This window comes from Ascidia mentula, chromosome 1 (assembly GCF_947561715.1).
Source record: "Ascidia mentula chromosome 1, kaAscMent1.1, whole genome shotgun sequence".
In the NCBI taxonomy this organism is placed as follows: domain Eukaryota; kingdom Metazoa; phylum Chordata; class Ascidiacea; order Phlebobranchia; family Ascidiidae; genus Ascidia; species Ascidia mentula.
The window spans coordinates 10,311,654-10,328,371 of record NC_138566.1 but is presented as its reverse complement, the minus strand read 5'-3'; the positions used below and the strand labels follow the sequence as shown (position 1 = coordinate 10,328,371).

At 40.8% G+C, this 16,718-nt stretch overlaps 2 protein-coding genes across 2 annotated transcripts; one reads left to right on the top strand and one right to left on the bottom strand.

Annotated features, from left to right (window-relative positions):
- Positions 1 to 14: 14 nt before the first annotated feature.
- Positions 15 to 5,985, bottom strand: LOC145916548 (vezatin-like). The gene is made up of 13 exons (XM_083002811.1): positions 5,847 to 5,985; positions 5,487 to 5,609; positions 5,351 to 5,434; positions 5,117 to 5,283; positions 4,900 to 5,032; positions 4,626 to 4,774; positions 4,257 to 4,488; positions 3,845 to 3,995; positions 3,190 to 3,327; positions 2,925 to 3,003; positions 2,525 to 2,574; positions 2,043 to 2,257; positions 15 to 1,313 (listed from the first exon to the last, which is right to left on the bottom strand). The coding sequence occupies exons 1-13, from the start codon at positions 5,904 to 5,906 to the stop codon at positions 657 to 659; spliced, it is 2,238 nt and encodes a 745-aa protein (XP_082858937.1). The 5' UTR covers positions 5,907 to 5,985; the 3' UTR covers positions 15 to 656.
- A 934-nt stretch (positions 5,986 to 6,919) lies between these two features.
- On the top strand, positions 6,920 to 16,470 carry LOC145916564 (5-aminolevulinate synthase, erythroid-specific, mitochondrial-like). The gene is made up of 13 exons (XM_083002813.1): positions 6,920 to 7,109; positions 7,899 to 8,168; positions 8,267 to 8,316; positions 9,184 to 9,399; positions 10,344 to 10,454; positions 10,512 to 10,600; positions 10,663 to 10,805; positions 11,315 to 11,499; positions 13,088 to 13,267; positions 13,805 to 13,969; positions 14,702 to 14,970; positions 15,200 to 15,351; positions 15,828 to 16,470. The coding sequence occupies exons 2-13, from the start codon at positions 8,011 to 8,013 to the stop codon at positions 15,967 to 15,969; spliced, it is 1,860 nt and encodes a 619-aa protein (XP_082858939.1). The 5' UTR covers positions 6,920 to 7,109; positions 7,899 to 8,010; the 3' UTR covers positions 15,970 to 16,470.
- Positions 16,471 to 16,718: the final 248 nt, after the last annotated feature.

Genomic DNA, 16,718 nt, shown 5'->3' with positions numbered 1-16,718 from the left:
TAATGGTGGTTTTATGAAAACAATACTTTAAAATTTCGACGAAAGAAAAACGCAAAAATGAGAGAATGGAACAAATATACTAGTAACACATATGCCCAGAAGAAATATCGGGCATATTCACAGCCATATACCGTTAATCCCTTTGAATGTTGCAATACCAAGAGCATGTACCAACACCAGCCCTCTCCACATTTTTAACAGCACAGTAAGCATATATCGCAGTTTTTCAACTTTTAGCCTACCTTGCAGTTGCTTGCATAGCATGCTATAACATTAAGCAAAATAAGCATTTTGCACAGTGCATAGCTACTAGTAGTACAAGGTAAAGCTTCAACGTTACAAGGAAACGTCTGAAAGGCAGGCGGTGTCGAAAACACTGATTCGCACAAGCACTAAATCAATATAATATGTCAGTACAGGTTTTCCACCTAGATACTACAAAGCACCAGCAGTTGTACAGGACTGTAAACATTTGGCAGCAATGTCGTTAAAATTTGAAACTTGACTTCTTATACAATTGCTGGGTAGCGAATTCCGCCGTAAAGCAATACCACATAAATGTTGAAAAACTGGTATTTCTACCACGTATAGTTTCTAATATCACTAATATTAAATGCTCAGGTCTATTTTCCAATCATGAATCATATTAACGAACGCTAACTGGACAAATCGTCATCGGAACCATACGTTTCGGCCTCGACCTCCAGTGCTACGTTTAAAACGTTCTGGCCTAAAACACTGCGTTGCTTAGCCATTTGTGCAGCCTGTGCCGCCATGACATTGGAAAATCCAATTCCGATGCCGTTGGTCCATTCTGGCTCCACATCTGGGACATTCGTCACCGAATCCGTGGGGTTAACATGGTTATTCTGGTGAATGGTGTCGATCTGTTCAGTGGGAGTTTCTATTCTCAGTTTGCGGTGTCTGGCAGATGGCGGGCGGCCTGGTGGGGCTGCGCGTCTCGGAAAAGTCAATTTCGGCTCTGACGGATCGTCTGTTATTGAGCTAAAATGGTTTTCTGCTGTAGCGATTTTGCCGTTTGAAGCGATCTTCACATTTCCCATTCCATTGTTAATTTCGTCTTCTCGCGTTCCTGGAGCAGGTGGCGATTTCGGGATGTAGTTTGGGAATAGTTTTTGTTTCCACATTTCGCGCTCCTGTAGGGAGGTCTTTACTGCGAGAACGGATCGCAGTTCTCGAATAACCGTTGCCGACTCCTCGGCTATTTGTCTTGCATTCTCATCCGGATGGTTGGAAGTGACGTTGCGATGGCTGCTGTTACTTTCCTGTCCGTCGGTCGTTGCCTCAAATATCTGCAAGAATGAAAGTGCAGTGGCACTTTAATGTAATGTAAGTGGTTTTGACTTCACTGCAAGGGGCCGCTCTAACGTTACGTCGTATTACCTTTGTGGTGTTTTATCATGTTGGTTGTTGTGACCTGATTCGCTGATATATGTATTCGATTGCATATTTTTGAGTAAGTGATTTTTAATATCTTGATCTGAATTTTGACGCTACACTAAACACAGGTTTTTATGCAGTGCTCAATACAAGCAATTAACCCAGTTCGCTATTGATCGCGGATATACATCAGCTTCGGCTGTCCCTTGTCAAAAGCGTCACGTACGGCGAAATGTTAGATTTTTGGATGGGCGAACACCAATCAGTCTGTTAGTTTGTGTATTTCGTTAGTTTGGTCAATCCAATGATATGTAGATTATTGTTGATTAAACTTTTCCTGTTAGGAATCCTCTATGACATGGGGAAGAGTTTCCCAATTAACCGACTTGTCATTCGAATCAAATTTCCGTCAGGCGTAACTCAATTGTTATTTAAATGAAAACGTTTATATATACATATACAGTTCAAAATCGATCAAGACACGTCAGGCTTTTTGTCTTCTCGACAAACAAACTTTTCCACGAAGGTCTGAGCCCACCGCAAGAGACTGTGTTATGATAGGTACGGTGTTGAAACATAGATTAAGGTATCGAAAAAAACCTATATGCCACACAAGCATGGGCATCACATTATTCACGCACCTTGTCTTCCTCATAAGTGTCGACATTTGCTATCGACACCGACTCAACGTTGACAGTGTTTACGTCTGTCACGTGAGGCACGTTCGACCAATCAGAGACCTCCACTTCGTCATCGTCACTAACGGGTTTGGATCGCAGCAAATCTAATTGTTTGTCGCACTGATCCAAGCACTCCGAACCCGACCTCAGGTGCATCATGATGGTTTCCAGCGGGACTGGGGATGAGAGAGAGATTTATTTGAACGGAAAGAATGGTTTTCTGTGGCATTTGTTATTTACAGGCCAAGAGAACGTGTTTTGTCCTCTTATTGTACAATAATTTTAGCGCAAACTGAAATTTAAACATGAGTTTGAGCCTGTCCGTGTATTTTACTGTAGGCGCAACGGGTCATGTTATGTGAATGTTTGTCTATTTTGGCTCCTGCAACCTTTAAGTGCAGGCTTGGAGTACTACTTGCAACACCATTAGACATGAAATATACCTTCGCCAAAATCTCTGTCTTGTGTGACGTCGTTCTCCAATTTCATGGTTCTGCAAAAAATATGTACACACGAAACATTTATACTATGTACCCTGTTACCGTGAAAAGTCAACTGTTTTTCTCAACAAAAGTGGCTTTAAACTTTTAACGTGTAAATGTTTAAAACACTTGTAGCGCATTTGTGATTTTTCCATGCGTCGCAGTCAGCGAGGGATGCTGTATGACAAAGTCGAATGCAGAAATCAAAGTAAGCTCATCGTTTTTAACGCTCGCACAAACAAGCCAACGACGCTGCTCTCTTTTAAAAACGCAATCGATATGAATGTGTGATGGATAACTCCCTTGTGTGTATCGACAGCAAGACACTACACCACCAAACTGTCGTTACGTTATTGCTTACGCGTGCATGGCCGCCCGAAGGTGAACTTGTAGGCTGTGGAGATTCATCGATAGCACAGAGGTTTTGCTCTTGCCCGCGGCTTAAAAAAAATATTGTCGTTATGTCGGTAGAATTCTTGAGAATAGTTTTGTGGCTATAACGACGTCCATTTAGCACTGTGACAACCTCACAGCTATATGCGTTTTACAGGCTACAATCTAGGCGTAATTCTTAAATACAACGGATGGAAAAAAAATTCGTATTTTCACATTATAGGCATATTTACCACATTCAGCATTCGGACGGGGTTGTCCGGAATTGGTCAAGTATTTGTGCATGTCGTACGAACACTGCAGTGAATGTCGACAATTGTTGTTAGACTGTGACACCTGGGACAGAATGGGTCCCACGTTGGAGAGAAATCCTGAATAAAAATACGGGTTGTGGATGTAACCTGCATACAGGCCACCCTTGCACATCATGTGCTTGTTGAGCTAAGTATAAGTTAGTGGTGTCAGACTGTGAATGATTTATTGGTGGTCGAGTGCAAATTGTTTGTTCGCGGTCGAAGTTTGTTGAATTGCACAAAGTTTGCGGCAGCGTACTGAGGAAGTGTGTTGAAACATAAATGTAACTATAAAGCATGGGTATTGCCGCAACTTACGAATGGAACTGCTCATTTGTTTTAATCTAATTCAGGTTTCTTAAGAAATTGAAACCCCCAGGTTTCACTTATCAGACGATAGCCATTATTAAATATATTTAATTGTTTTAAAATTTTAGCTTAGAGACCCAAAATTGATTTAAACCTTCTTAGAGTCCAATATAAATATTCTTGTTTTGGGAAAACCGATCATAAAACGCATTATTGGTAGGTTAAATGTCGCTTATACACTCTCACCTACGACCAATTTTACCACGAATGTACAACCATCCATTACCTTCTCCTGAGAAGTCCCAGGTTGTACCTGACAGTGCGAGGGACATGCAGGTAACAAGTTCTGAACGCTGTTTGCACAACAGTTCATTCGTGTGCTTAAGAACAGACAGCGAGTAACCGTCGGTGGCGATGTGTATCGCTCCGCTGGTTTTCTGCAATTAGCGAAGCCATCATAATTGGGCAATTAGAAAACAGAACCATTAGCAGTCATAGTGGATGACGGTTCTGTCATCGAAATTAACGTTAAATGGAATGGGCGAAGCTTTTCAAAGCAAAGTGCAACCACCCTTTGACTTTAAAAGGTTGAAAACATATTTTTCGTTGAAAATCGTGCGTTTGTTCATTTCCAGAAAATAAAACGTCGAGGACTGACTCAAATGGTTTTGTACCAAAGTCTTATCGCTCAGCATTACCTCAACGAAAAAGCTTCCTAGCTCGTCCAGTGGAATATTGCAGAGGAAATCTCGTTCGTTCTCTTCGCCCAAATCACTCGGGACTTTGAACTTTCGCATTTTTAACGTGGCTTCCCGGCAAGAAATAAAACAGCGCACGATCGCCCGAAAAACCGCCACGCGAAGTTTGTAGAAGGCTCTAGCATTTGTATTGTTCTGTTCAATTCTGACAATAGGGGTTTTTCCATTGATTCTGTTGAAAATAACAAAAAAGGACACCAAAATAAATACCACGTTTATTTGAGTGCCACATGTAGTCGTGTAGAAGTAATTTACAACACATAGTTTTCTTGTGCTTACAACTGCAAAAGTTACAAAACCATTTCTTACAGTTTGTAACCTCTTGATACAACTTCTATTTCCTGAATAAGGCGAATACTGTTTCGAATCAGCTTGTGTAATCGACTGCTTGTGGATAGTAAGCACTTTAAGGCCACCAGATTCATTTCATGCTGCCTCTTCCACATCTCAACAACAATCTTAATTAAGATCAAAAATTATACAAACTATATATCGTGATTCGTGAAAGCATGTGCTTTATATATTACAAAACATTTAGTATTACATGACTTTCCAACAAAGTAAAGGCTTGAACAAAACTCACCTCCAGTCTTACATTAAAAAACAACACAAAACTGGCACAGATCAGCACAACCAGTTGACCAGCACTGGGCAAGTATGGTGATGTCCACAATGACACAAAACAAGCAAGGATTGCAATGAAAACTGCTGAATACCTATATAAAGGTATTCAAAACAAAACAAATTTTCAGCACAGGTTTTTGCTTATAAAAACTGCATATGGCCAACAAATGGGTTACCTTGCTGATTTTCGAGTTTTCAAATTGTGTTTTGTGTGAGAAGTGCTGTGGTGAATGGCAGTAAGAAACTGCTGTGGACTTTGCAAACACAGGTAATCCAAATCATCTTCAATGATCACAGAACTTTTTAGTATTTCATTACCATATTGTGTGTAGTATGATTTGCTCTAAAATAAACAACAAATTTGTCATGAGTTGATATTGAACTTGAACAAGGAATTTAATTTTTCATACCATTTTTACCAACACATCCTGAGATAGAGGAAAAAGGGATGACAGCTTTAGTCGCAATGAAACCCACTTAGCAAAAAGAAAATCCTAAAGAAAAATTTTACATTTATGGGGAAGTTAGCAAAATATGAATACAGACCTTCAAATTAATTCCATACAGAAAGCTTTTGATGCATGGTCCAGTCTCTATTGAATCTTCATCTTTAATATCCCAATTGTTATTTGTTTCAAGATTCTTGAGATAGTCATGAAGTGGAGTGCCCTACAAAAATCAGCAAGATAATCATCTATACTATGGACATGTACAAAAATTATCCAATAATCCGAGCAATAAAAACTAGATAATACTTCAACATACGAAAAACGTTGTGATTGTCTGCGCATTGTTTGCACAATTAACAAACTTTCCAATCTGGTCAATAACCATATGCAGTAAACTGTGTGCAACTATTAGCTTTATGTCTAAAACACTTTACATATGTTAAAAACAAATGCTTACATCCAAAATTATGTCTTCTTCGAGGAATACATCAGTCAGTTTAGCACAAGTTCCACTCATTGTTGAAGTTTATGCTTGGTTGCACTGATGGTGCAATTTGCTGAACTTCAAACTAAATCAATTCATGTTTACCTTGCCTGAAAAACATAAATAAGAATAAGATGATCGTAATTTGTAGAAGCAATGTTAGATCTAAGGTATTTTAAAAAAATCAAGGGAAATCTGACCGGGTAACCTTCCTCATCCTCACTCTGTTAGCTAATGCCGTGCTGGTGAGCAATCACTACCAGACCAACAAACAAATTTACATGGTAGGGCTTGCGCTGCTGCTGTTGCTGACCAGCTGCTTACACGCAAAGGCAATGAAGCGTAACAAACAAAACACTAGCGCCGCTAGTAGAATTCTGCAATTGCCACTCTGTGCACAGGGCCATTTGAAGATGACATGAGATTTTAGGGAAGACCAAGATTTTGCGACATATTCGCATACAAAAATAGCAAGGATATTCATGACCCCCTTTTTGACTTGTATGGACCCTGGTGTACAGCACCGATTGCACCACGCCCCGGATGGGGCCAGCGCAGAAATACAGAATTTGTGCATCACCCATTATTATTATTACCATCACCTTTATTTCTTGTTTCAATATCTCGTCTGTCGCTCTGTCACATCAGACAAATATGTCTAGTCTGTATATAGCCTATGCATACAGCAACCAGAGTTTTTGTGTAAACAAATGTTGGGAAGCAGTTAAAATATGTATTGACGTTTGGGGTGGAATTAATAAATCCGATCAGGTTGGTGTTTATTAGCCCTTTTTAAAGAAAAAAAAAGATAAAAAGAAACAGCTAAAACCATTTTGAAATATTGCCCAACGTGTGAAATAGCTTATTTATGTGCCCTGCTATGATACGTGCCAGAACGCACAACTGAGGGCAAAGATACAGGCGTGAGGCGTTTACAATGGATACGTCATAGAACATTAAAACAGTATTGGTGTCGCCAAAGAGCAAAAACTAGGTAGAACATAGAAGAGGAACAGCATTGTTGTTCGTCTGAAGTCGCCCTGCCCTGCTGACAAGTTGAGGGTAAAAGAGAAGAAGTTTTGCAGTCGGTTGTATGTGTACAGACTGACTGTCCGATAACTGCGGATTTGTTCGTTCTCAGTGTGGGACAATAAATCTACGAAGAACAATCAAAGTTGGTGTTGAAGTTTCGAAGGCGGAATACAACTGAAAATAAAACGTTCATTTATAAATAAGGTATGTTTGTGATTATTTTATTATTTTAAAAATATCTGTTATATTATGCATATGGATGAATGGTAATTATGTTTGTACTACTTTCATTATTTGAGTATGTGGACATTAAAGCTATTAGCTGTATATATATATTACGTGTTATATAGATTGTGGTTGAATTATGGTTGGTATATCTCATTATAATTTGTGTACTTGCTTGTAACGTAGTTCAGTTATCCATGAATTTTGGGGCCTTTTTTCTGGCTCTTACTGCATTACTCAAGGTGAACTGTATATAAACATTGCTTGAATTCCATACAGGCAGTTCCACATCAAGTGTCAAACCCATCAGTTTACATACAGTTAACAAGTCAGAAAGGTTATCAACAGAGATATAGGCCTACAATGGATTACAGTCACTACTAAATACTCAAGGTCAGCGGTTTGCAGCTGTTTGTGATGTAAGCTTTTGTGAAGATGACAAATGCACGTTGCTATTAGGACTAGATTTCAATAGTATATCTGTGGAGTGATAGATTGTTGAACATTTAGAAGTTTAGCCCAGATCAGAAGCTATAACATAATTTACATTTTTTGTATCTGTGTGGCAGCATATACATAGTTTGGTGTTGATACTATACTGGTTATTAGCCATGCTGTTTATCTCTACATCTCGTTCAGCTTGGAGAAAGTTGTTGTCTAATGATGTTCACATGGAAAACCTTGTTTTGTGGTTAGCATGACAACACAATTATTTTTATTTCAACAGGTTTGCTATGAGCAACAAAATAACCAATAATTTGTTGACAGGCCAACAAACACCTCAACAACTCCAAGAATCTTTGACTACAAGAAACGGAAGCTGCAAAAGTCACTAATATCACAAATTCGATTCCACTCCATTCAAGTCGGTAGCCAAGAGATGGAAACTTTTGTCAACAAGTGCCCATTCCTGACCAGGGTGCCAACGAAGTTTCTTCAGAAGGCTGGCCAGTCATTGGTATCCTATGCCAATCGCTGTCCAGTAATGTCTGAATATATGGCTCGATATGCTGCTGTGATCAACCTGCAAAGCTTTAGGTAAGATGTATGCAGAATTCATATGATGGGTTGGGTATATATCCTGACAAAATACTGTATTTGCCAGAACACTAAAATAATTCATTGTGTTGCAATAGGTCTCTTTCTACTGCTGCCCCAGCTATTGATCAAGTTGCTAAGGCCGGCGGTAAGTAATGCTTTGCTTTAGTTTTTGTCCTTATTTAAAACGATGCACTATGAATGTCACATAAAGCTGCAAGGATTAGCAGTATTGTTGGTCAAATTAAGTTTAAAGCAGTATTTAAAAATTTTATTTGAGCAAAAATAGTACAGTTGATTGTTAATAATGGGATGTGCCGAAAAAAAAGTTGTTTCAAAACTTGTGCACAGTGTGATTGTGAATGACCATTTTTTTTTAATGATTTGAGTTCTCTGAAGAAAGAAATGCCATAAATTGAAGAATAGTTTTTCAGACGAAACAAACATACATGTGAATACTTATTTAGCCGTTTATAAAAATTAAGAACTTTCAACAATCTTACTTGGTTATGTAACCATAGTTCACAGAAAAATTTTTTTCTTTTAACAGGAAGGCATAACGAAACAGGAATATAGTGATAGTGCAATCACAACTAAAAAATAGTGAAATCACTAATGTAGTTTCTAACATCAGAATGGGGGGCCTATGTATGAAAATAATGTGACTGGCGACCTAGGATTGTTGCCTTTAACATTTAAATAATGACACAACATAACGTGCTATCGACAGCATCCCGCGAGGGAGAAGTCGGGGGTAGCCCGGAAACGCCGGCATTTCATCGAGTCAGTTTAATACGTGACACAAGCACCTTGTAGCGGATTTAAACCAGTTTTTGGTAAAAAGCGAACTTATTTTTGACCAAAGATGCCCACTTTGGTCGTGGGAAAGCGAGTAAAACGCACTGCCTGAGCCGCGCACTGAGCCCCGTTTTTGCATGCGTCAGTTAATTTGCCAGAAAATGTACCACAACTTCCAAAATCATTCGTTGCATTCATCCAAATTCCTCTGTTCCAGATCCCATTGCAGTGACAGTAGCGGCGCGCGGCCATATTGCCGACCAATGCTCTGCCGCTCCTTATCGCTGTCCCTTCCTCAATTGCTCGGCAGGTAAGGCTTTCGACCAACGGAGCAGCTTCGATGTGCAAGAGGACGTTTTCGAAGACGCACTGGAAGGTGTGGTTACTGATGGTGACGATGGCGTGGAAGAACTCTTTGTCCAGGCGCCAGAAGGTAAACAGTTGTTTAAAATAAGTCGATTCAGTAATGCAATGTTTCCCAACCGTTTTGTGGTCACATAACACTTGAAGTTTCATTGAAAGTAATTTCGACCAAATATCGATTTGATCTTCTGATGAGAGTAATATATATGCAACAGCCAATACAGTTCAATTTATTGCGCGATCTGTATTTTTTGCCCTACGACAGCCGATCGATTTTGGGCTTACCTTTGTTCATTGCGCACCGGAAATGATGTCAGATTTTACTAATGCAAGGTGACAGAATCTTTCTTGGTCACATTGACCATAGTATCCGCTCGTAAAATTGCTTTCCAACTCTTAAACAAATGTCCGAAGCCTGGAAGCAAATTCCTCCACGGTGCCGACGGTTCTTTGAATTAATAAGTTCTGGTGGTGTTGGTGATCCCTGTGACAGCATGGTACCTTCAGTTCTTAGAATTGAGAGGTTAAACAGTTCTTTGAAACAAGTATATTAGCAAGTTGAGAAAAGCTGACGCACACGAGTAGTTAATGCAGTTGGCGACGTCCATGGATTCATCGTGTTGAGTTGCAAACGCTAACAGAAACTCTCACTTCTTCAACCATTTAGTCGGCAATGTCGGCCGATATTTCGACGATACGGCGCTTTGCAGTGTTGTTATAGACGTGCCTGATAGAATTTCGCTGCTAGTATGGTGACCTCCTTTGGTACACCGCGCATGTTTTGTCAATACGTTGATGTTGTACCAGCTAGTCGAAGCTGGAAAATATACTTCAAGCGACATGTAACCTTAGATGTTGTAACCAAAATTTTATGAGCACTATAAATTTTTATGATGAACAACGGACCAAATCTCTAAAAACCAAAAGGTTACTGCCTTCCGCCGGTTGGGAAACACTGACTTGATGTGTCGAAAAACGATTTTTTTTTTCAATATCCCAATTCAAATTGTGCAGATCCATTCGAAGCAGAAAACTTTTCGGAGAGCATCATGGAAACTATTAAGGGCGGGGTCGCAAGCCGTTCTGGCGAGGTGTTCACTCGCACCTCCATCAATCCTGAAGCAGGTGAGGCTTAATAGGTTTCACATTATGAACAGAAATACAACCTTTTTTCCAATGCAGGCAACAAGATGGCGTTCGACTACGACCAGTTTCTACAGAAAACCATCTCGGCCAAAAAGCAGGATCACACCTACAGGGTGTTTAAAAAGGTTAGCAAACGAAAACACATGTTTGCTATCGTTAGAAACTGAGTCTAAACGATTTTTTGTAGGTTAACAGGTGCGCTGACACTTTTCCATTCGCCGAAGATTACTCGACCATCGAGAAATATGAGCCCCCGCAGCGCATATCTGTGTGGTGTAGTAACGACTACCTTGGCATGAGTCGGCATCCCAAAGTTCTGCAAGCCATCAGGTACGTGGTAATGGTGTGAGTTTTGCGAATGGATTTCCTTGTTCGCCGCGTAAATGCGTTTTGGTTTGCTTGTGTCTAACACAACTATAGCGTACATCTCGAGTGGTGTTGCTTTTTCGTGCGGAAGTTGGCGGAAAAAGTTCATGTTTGTGACTCCAATAAACGGAATCACTTGATCCAACTTGTTCTGGCCTTAATTGAAGTTTTTTGAACAAGACCAAAAATTTTTGTTGTTGTCAAAAACTGTTTGTGACTATGATGGCGTTACAATTTGCACCACCAATGATTTAGATTTCAGAGTTCGATGATTTCAATTTGACCATGAGTTAGCAGAGTTGTATTGAAACATAAACCTATTTTTGTAACCCCTCTGCCTCTATTGTCACATGTTTGGATATCACTGATTTGACAGACAACAATAGGTTGAAAACGGCATGCTGTTGTGGTGATTAAAACTACCCCGGCGAAAACATTACGCAACGGTAATTGAGTGTTGACATTGTTCGCAGAACGACCGTGGAAAGGTACGGAGCGGGTGCGGGTGGAACTCGTAACATTTCGGGTACCTCGTCTCTCCACGAGTTACTCGAAGCTGAGTTGGCCGACCTTCACCACAAGGAGGGGGCTCTACTGTTTTCCTCTTGTTTTGTAGCGAACGACTCGACCCTGTTCACTTTGGCCAAGATGCTTCCAGGTATGCTGACGTCATCATTATTCTACACGCTTCTGTGGTGTTTAGTCGGTTTTTTTTTGCGTGTTTTGTTTAATGAGCGCGATGTCGTTTTTTCGCGTGGTATATCATGCAAATTTCGGATACAGATTACGCGTTTCTATGCTCGCTATTTTAAAGATCCACTTACGTCGCTCTGAGTACACTCACTGCAGTATACGGAACTTTATAACGTAATGTGGATTAGAAATTAGGCGGCTGTGTATTTTCCTTTGAAATTTTGTTTTTATTTGAGGTTTTGCAGTCATTTCCCGGTTTTTCCCCTATCGAAATAATCCCGCAGAAAGCTTTTTTCCATCTCATATTTTAAGCTTTGCAGCACAAAACTAATTACATGTCACTCCTTTGCCATGCAGGCATTTGAATGTCGTGTCATTCTGCGCCAACGGCTATTCGTACGCCCGCCTCTCCAGCACATAATCGTTCCTTGCTGTAGTTCGACTTAAAATCGTGCGCTACTTCATGTTAACGGAGTGACATAGCGCATTTCAAATCCACTTTCCCATTTCAAGCAGTATTCTATTTAAAGTGCGGCGATGGCAGTATGGTGCATGCAGTGACCCTGCAGCGCTCGCTTGGCGAATGGGAACTAATTCCCAAAGTCAATCGCACAGAAACCCTGTGAGTGACATGCAATTCCCAAACCTCTTTTTCCGAGCTGTCAATCCAACTAATTCTGCTGCCACACGGCGTGTAACCGTGTTATGAAAAACGTGTGAGACTTACGCACAAAGCTGACCAATTGATTTGGCCGTGACGCACGTTTCATGTCTCTGTCTTCAGCATCCAAATTTCCATAATCGCCGTGCGAAAGCCACAACATTGAGGAAGATTTGGACGAATTGGTCGATTTCATGCAGCTTTGACCATAAAAATTGGCCTTTTTGCGGCCGGGCCTGTCAACTAGTTAAATAACTACATGAAATAAGGGTTCCCTCCGCCTCGAAAGTACGCTATATCGTTGGGCATTCTCCCCTGTGTGTAAATAAACACCACCGGATCTGTGCGTTATGAACTTGCAGGTGTGTTAACATGATTTAACGATGCAAGAACAGCGCTCGTTGTTTGCTTTCAAATTCGCCCCACGTCGTTATGGGTAAATCGGTGCTGCAGCGAATTTTCAATATAGTTTGTGAATATGTCAGTCAAATTCGTTTTAATTTGTGTCCCGATGTTCGTCGATGGCTGAAAACGCAAACGCTTCTCTATGAGAGGATTTAACGGCGACACAAACGACAATGTACATCAATTTCCTGTGGTTTCGGTGCGGTTTCCAAATTCCAAAGCAATGGTGTTTTCCCAACATATCAGCGTCCCATTGAATTCATCTTCACAATGAACGGTTCTGGTAAAGTAAACGCAGCGAAAGTTCGGTGTTTAAGCCACGGTTTTCATTTCACGTGCTGACAAGCTGTTGTCATTACTATATCATGTATATTGTTTGTCGCCACTGCATCATTCTGTCAGCCAACAACAATGACGCTTTACGACGTCATATGGGATGTTTTCGCTCGAGCGGCCGCATTTCGTAACATTGCTTGTTTACATTCAGGTTGTGAGATTTACTCGGACGCTGGAAACCATGCATCCATGATACAGGGGATCCGGAACAGTGGAGTTCCCAAGCATATATTCCGCCACAACGATGCCGCCCACTTGGAGGAACTGCTGGCAAAGGCCGATCCATCGACACCGAAGATTGTGGCGTTCGAGACTGTGCACTCCATGGACGGTAAGCGGATGTGAAACATATTTGAAGTATTGCGCGGCAAGATCGATTGCGTCTTCCCACCGACACTTTTTCCCATATGTCGGACAAACCAAGCGAACGCTAGAGTAATTGCAACGTTTACGTGCGCTGGGTTGTTATATTGCTGTGCTATAGAAATTTCTGTTTAATAAATATAAGTGTTGGAGGCAGATATTTCAATGTGCTTTGGCCCAAATAAAATGTACTCCAATCTTACACATTAAGGTGCGAAATAGTGAAAGTTTACTACACAGTAACTTAGTGACTGTCGTCAAACGTACAAATTATTTTCCATCTTCATTTAACCATTTTCATTTAAATGCGTTCTAAAAGCCTTTCGTGTTATCCTACTGCAAGCTCTGTCTTATTATAGTTAACCACGCAGCGCGAAAACTTCCCGAGCCTCAAAAATAACTGCGTTCCATCCCACTTACATTATAAACACACACACGAACACTGGCCCGTGACGGGTGGTTATTATTCGCACGACATCATCATGATCTGCTTTGTATCCAACAGGAGCCGTGTGCCCTCTCAAGGAACTGTGCGACGTTTCGCACAAGTATGGAGCCATCACGTTCGTGGACGAGGTCCATGCCGTTGGTTTGTACGGAGAACGAGGTGCTGGTATTGGGGAACGAGACGGACTCCTGGATGACATTGATATAGTATCTGGCACACTTGGTAAGCCGCTTTCAGCTCCACCGCTGTAGTTCTGTCATGTTTTGAAATGTACATGTTTACCAGGACTGGTAGAATTTGTCACGTTGTTGACCGTTTGCGACAGCGTGCAAATGATCGAATATTTATGTCTGTTTACATGCTCGAAAGCGTTTGGGTCCATAAATAACTTATAACAAGCTATCCCCTTATTATGCATGTCAGCTAGCGTTTTTGTACGGTATATTGTCAACTCCATTCCGTTGCGGTTATTTCTGGCGGAAAAAGTCGCCGTCATTCTTGTTTGCTCATCTCACGTGATCGCATACGTCATAGCAAAAGTAAATTTACCCACAGTGACCTGACACAATTATGTCGCGCTGGAAGTTGTGACGCCGTCTTTTCTGCCCGGCTGATACCGTTGCTTTTGATTAAGTTGTTTTGATCTCAAAATTGTTTAGGGTTTGAAAACTAGTTTACTTACGCAGGAAGAAACGTTCACCACATGCACTACCGGGGCTGCTTCCTTTTGGTGGAAACTTACACGTTGTATATAAATATATATATCGTAAAAAAACACATAAATGACAACAAAAGCGTCAGTTGTTTTGATTTGAAATTAAAGGGTTTCATGTAAATTTACGGAAGCTAGAAGCACTATTTGAAGTTGCCACGTGTAATGTCAATAATGATAGTAAGTCTCTGCTGGTTCCAGGCACAGCCTTTCTTTCCGCTAAATGTTGTCACCATTTACAGGAAAAGCCTTTGGCAACGTCGGCGGCTATATCGCTAGTTCCGCTGCCCTGGTCGACACAATTCGAAGCTACGCTGCCGGCTTTATCTTCACCACAGCACTGCCTCCGATGAACTTGGCTGGGGCGTTGGCCGCCGTCTGCATTCTCAAATCGGACGAGGGTCGCGCACTTCGGGCCCGCCATCAACGCAACGTCACTGCCATGAGAAAGATGCTAATGGCCTCCAAGTTACCGGTAGTGCACTGCCCGAGCCATATTATCCCCATTAAGGTAGGTAGGCTGTAATTTTCCGCCGATCGCCCATCTGATATCGTTGTTAACGGAACAAAATGTTGTAATTTCGGTATTGTACTACGTTTGTGGTCTTTATTGCGCTGCGCCGATGGTTCATTACCCGATACAATAGCGAGTGTGGTTTTAAAACAGCCTTTCCAGCGGGTTGGCATTTTTTAAATTGCGCCAACCACGTCATAATGCCCTGTCTGTGACTTTACAACAGGTCGGCAACCCAGAGAAAGGCAGCGAGTTGAGCGACCTTTTGATGCGCAAGTACGGTATCTACGTTCAGGCTATCAATTATCCGACGGTGCCACGCGGTGAAGAGATGTTAAGAGTTGCTGCAACCCCTGGACACAGCCCAGAGCTGATGAAGTGAGTACATCCTTGGGCATTCGAATTGTTTTTGTATGCGTTTAAATATGACCTTTTACTTGGATACGGCCAATTTACCTGTAAAACGTACATTAGTGACTTCCAACAATTCCATACAAGACCCCTATACCCTATTGTACAAGCAGCTTCAACCCACTTCTCAAAAACTGTAGCTACGTAATAAACTGACGGTGTCTTTAAACAAATCAAATAATTTATTTTTTGATCGTTTATTAATTTGAAACATGAATGAAGATGCATCAAATATACATTAATTATAAGCATAAAAGTCATTACCTACTATAATCCTCAGACATCACATATGAGTTTCTTCTTTTACCTGAATACTAAGACGCCTGAGAATTGTCAACGTTCTACCAAACACATGTATCCTCGTCTGATTAGTTACGAAATCTTATCACATCAGACACAATAAGTCGTCACAAAATCTGACGTAACGACCTTGTCAATTACAGGCACTTCGTTCGTAGCGTCAGCAAAGCTTGGGACGAGGCCGGTTTGTCACGTGAAGGCGCTCATCCAATAGAAACGTGCGAACACTGCAACAAACCAGTTCAGTTCGAGCTACTCTCATCTCGCGTGCGTGTCGCCGCTTGATAGCGACAAAGAGCCGCGTGCTATATATGTATGTGTGTACATCTGTGTTTTAAACCGCTTGCAATTACTTAGATATTAATTTCAGGTCAAGCAATCAGTTAGTTTGTTAAGACAAAGCGCCAGCTGGAAAATGTATTATAAGAAAGTATTTATTAAAAAACAAACGCCGCATGACCAATTGATCAACTGTATTTGTTGTGAGTTACTACTTGTTCGTCTCATGTTCCAGCAGAAGTCCGTGTGATTTTTTACGCCAGATTACATTAATTTTATTGTCGTTGCAAAAGGAAGAATTTTCCAATATTTTGTGGTCGCTCTTTTCGCGAGTTTTTTTTGGGAACGATGCTCCTCAATAATTCACACCAAATTTGGCTCACATTTGTGAAATATGCAAAAACACAACCTCCAAACGTGTGCGATGCACTTGCGCCAATGTGTTATTTACTTTTCTCCATGTATAGCCGATTTGATAAGTTATATCCTGACAAGAATAAACAATAATTTGATTCATCTTGGTCTGATTTATACACAGAGTTGTTATACAGTAGCCTCAAGCCCACGCAAAATTTTGGTGGATAGATAATATTTATGGGTTTAAGCTGGTAAAAGTGGTGCGAAACATCGCCACTCGTTTCAGAAAATGATTAGGCGTGCTGAACAGCACATAATTTTCGTGAAAGTTCATGGAAAAATTAGATATATTTTCAAAATAAAAGGTAATCGTAAGATTCTTGACAAAACGTAAAAAG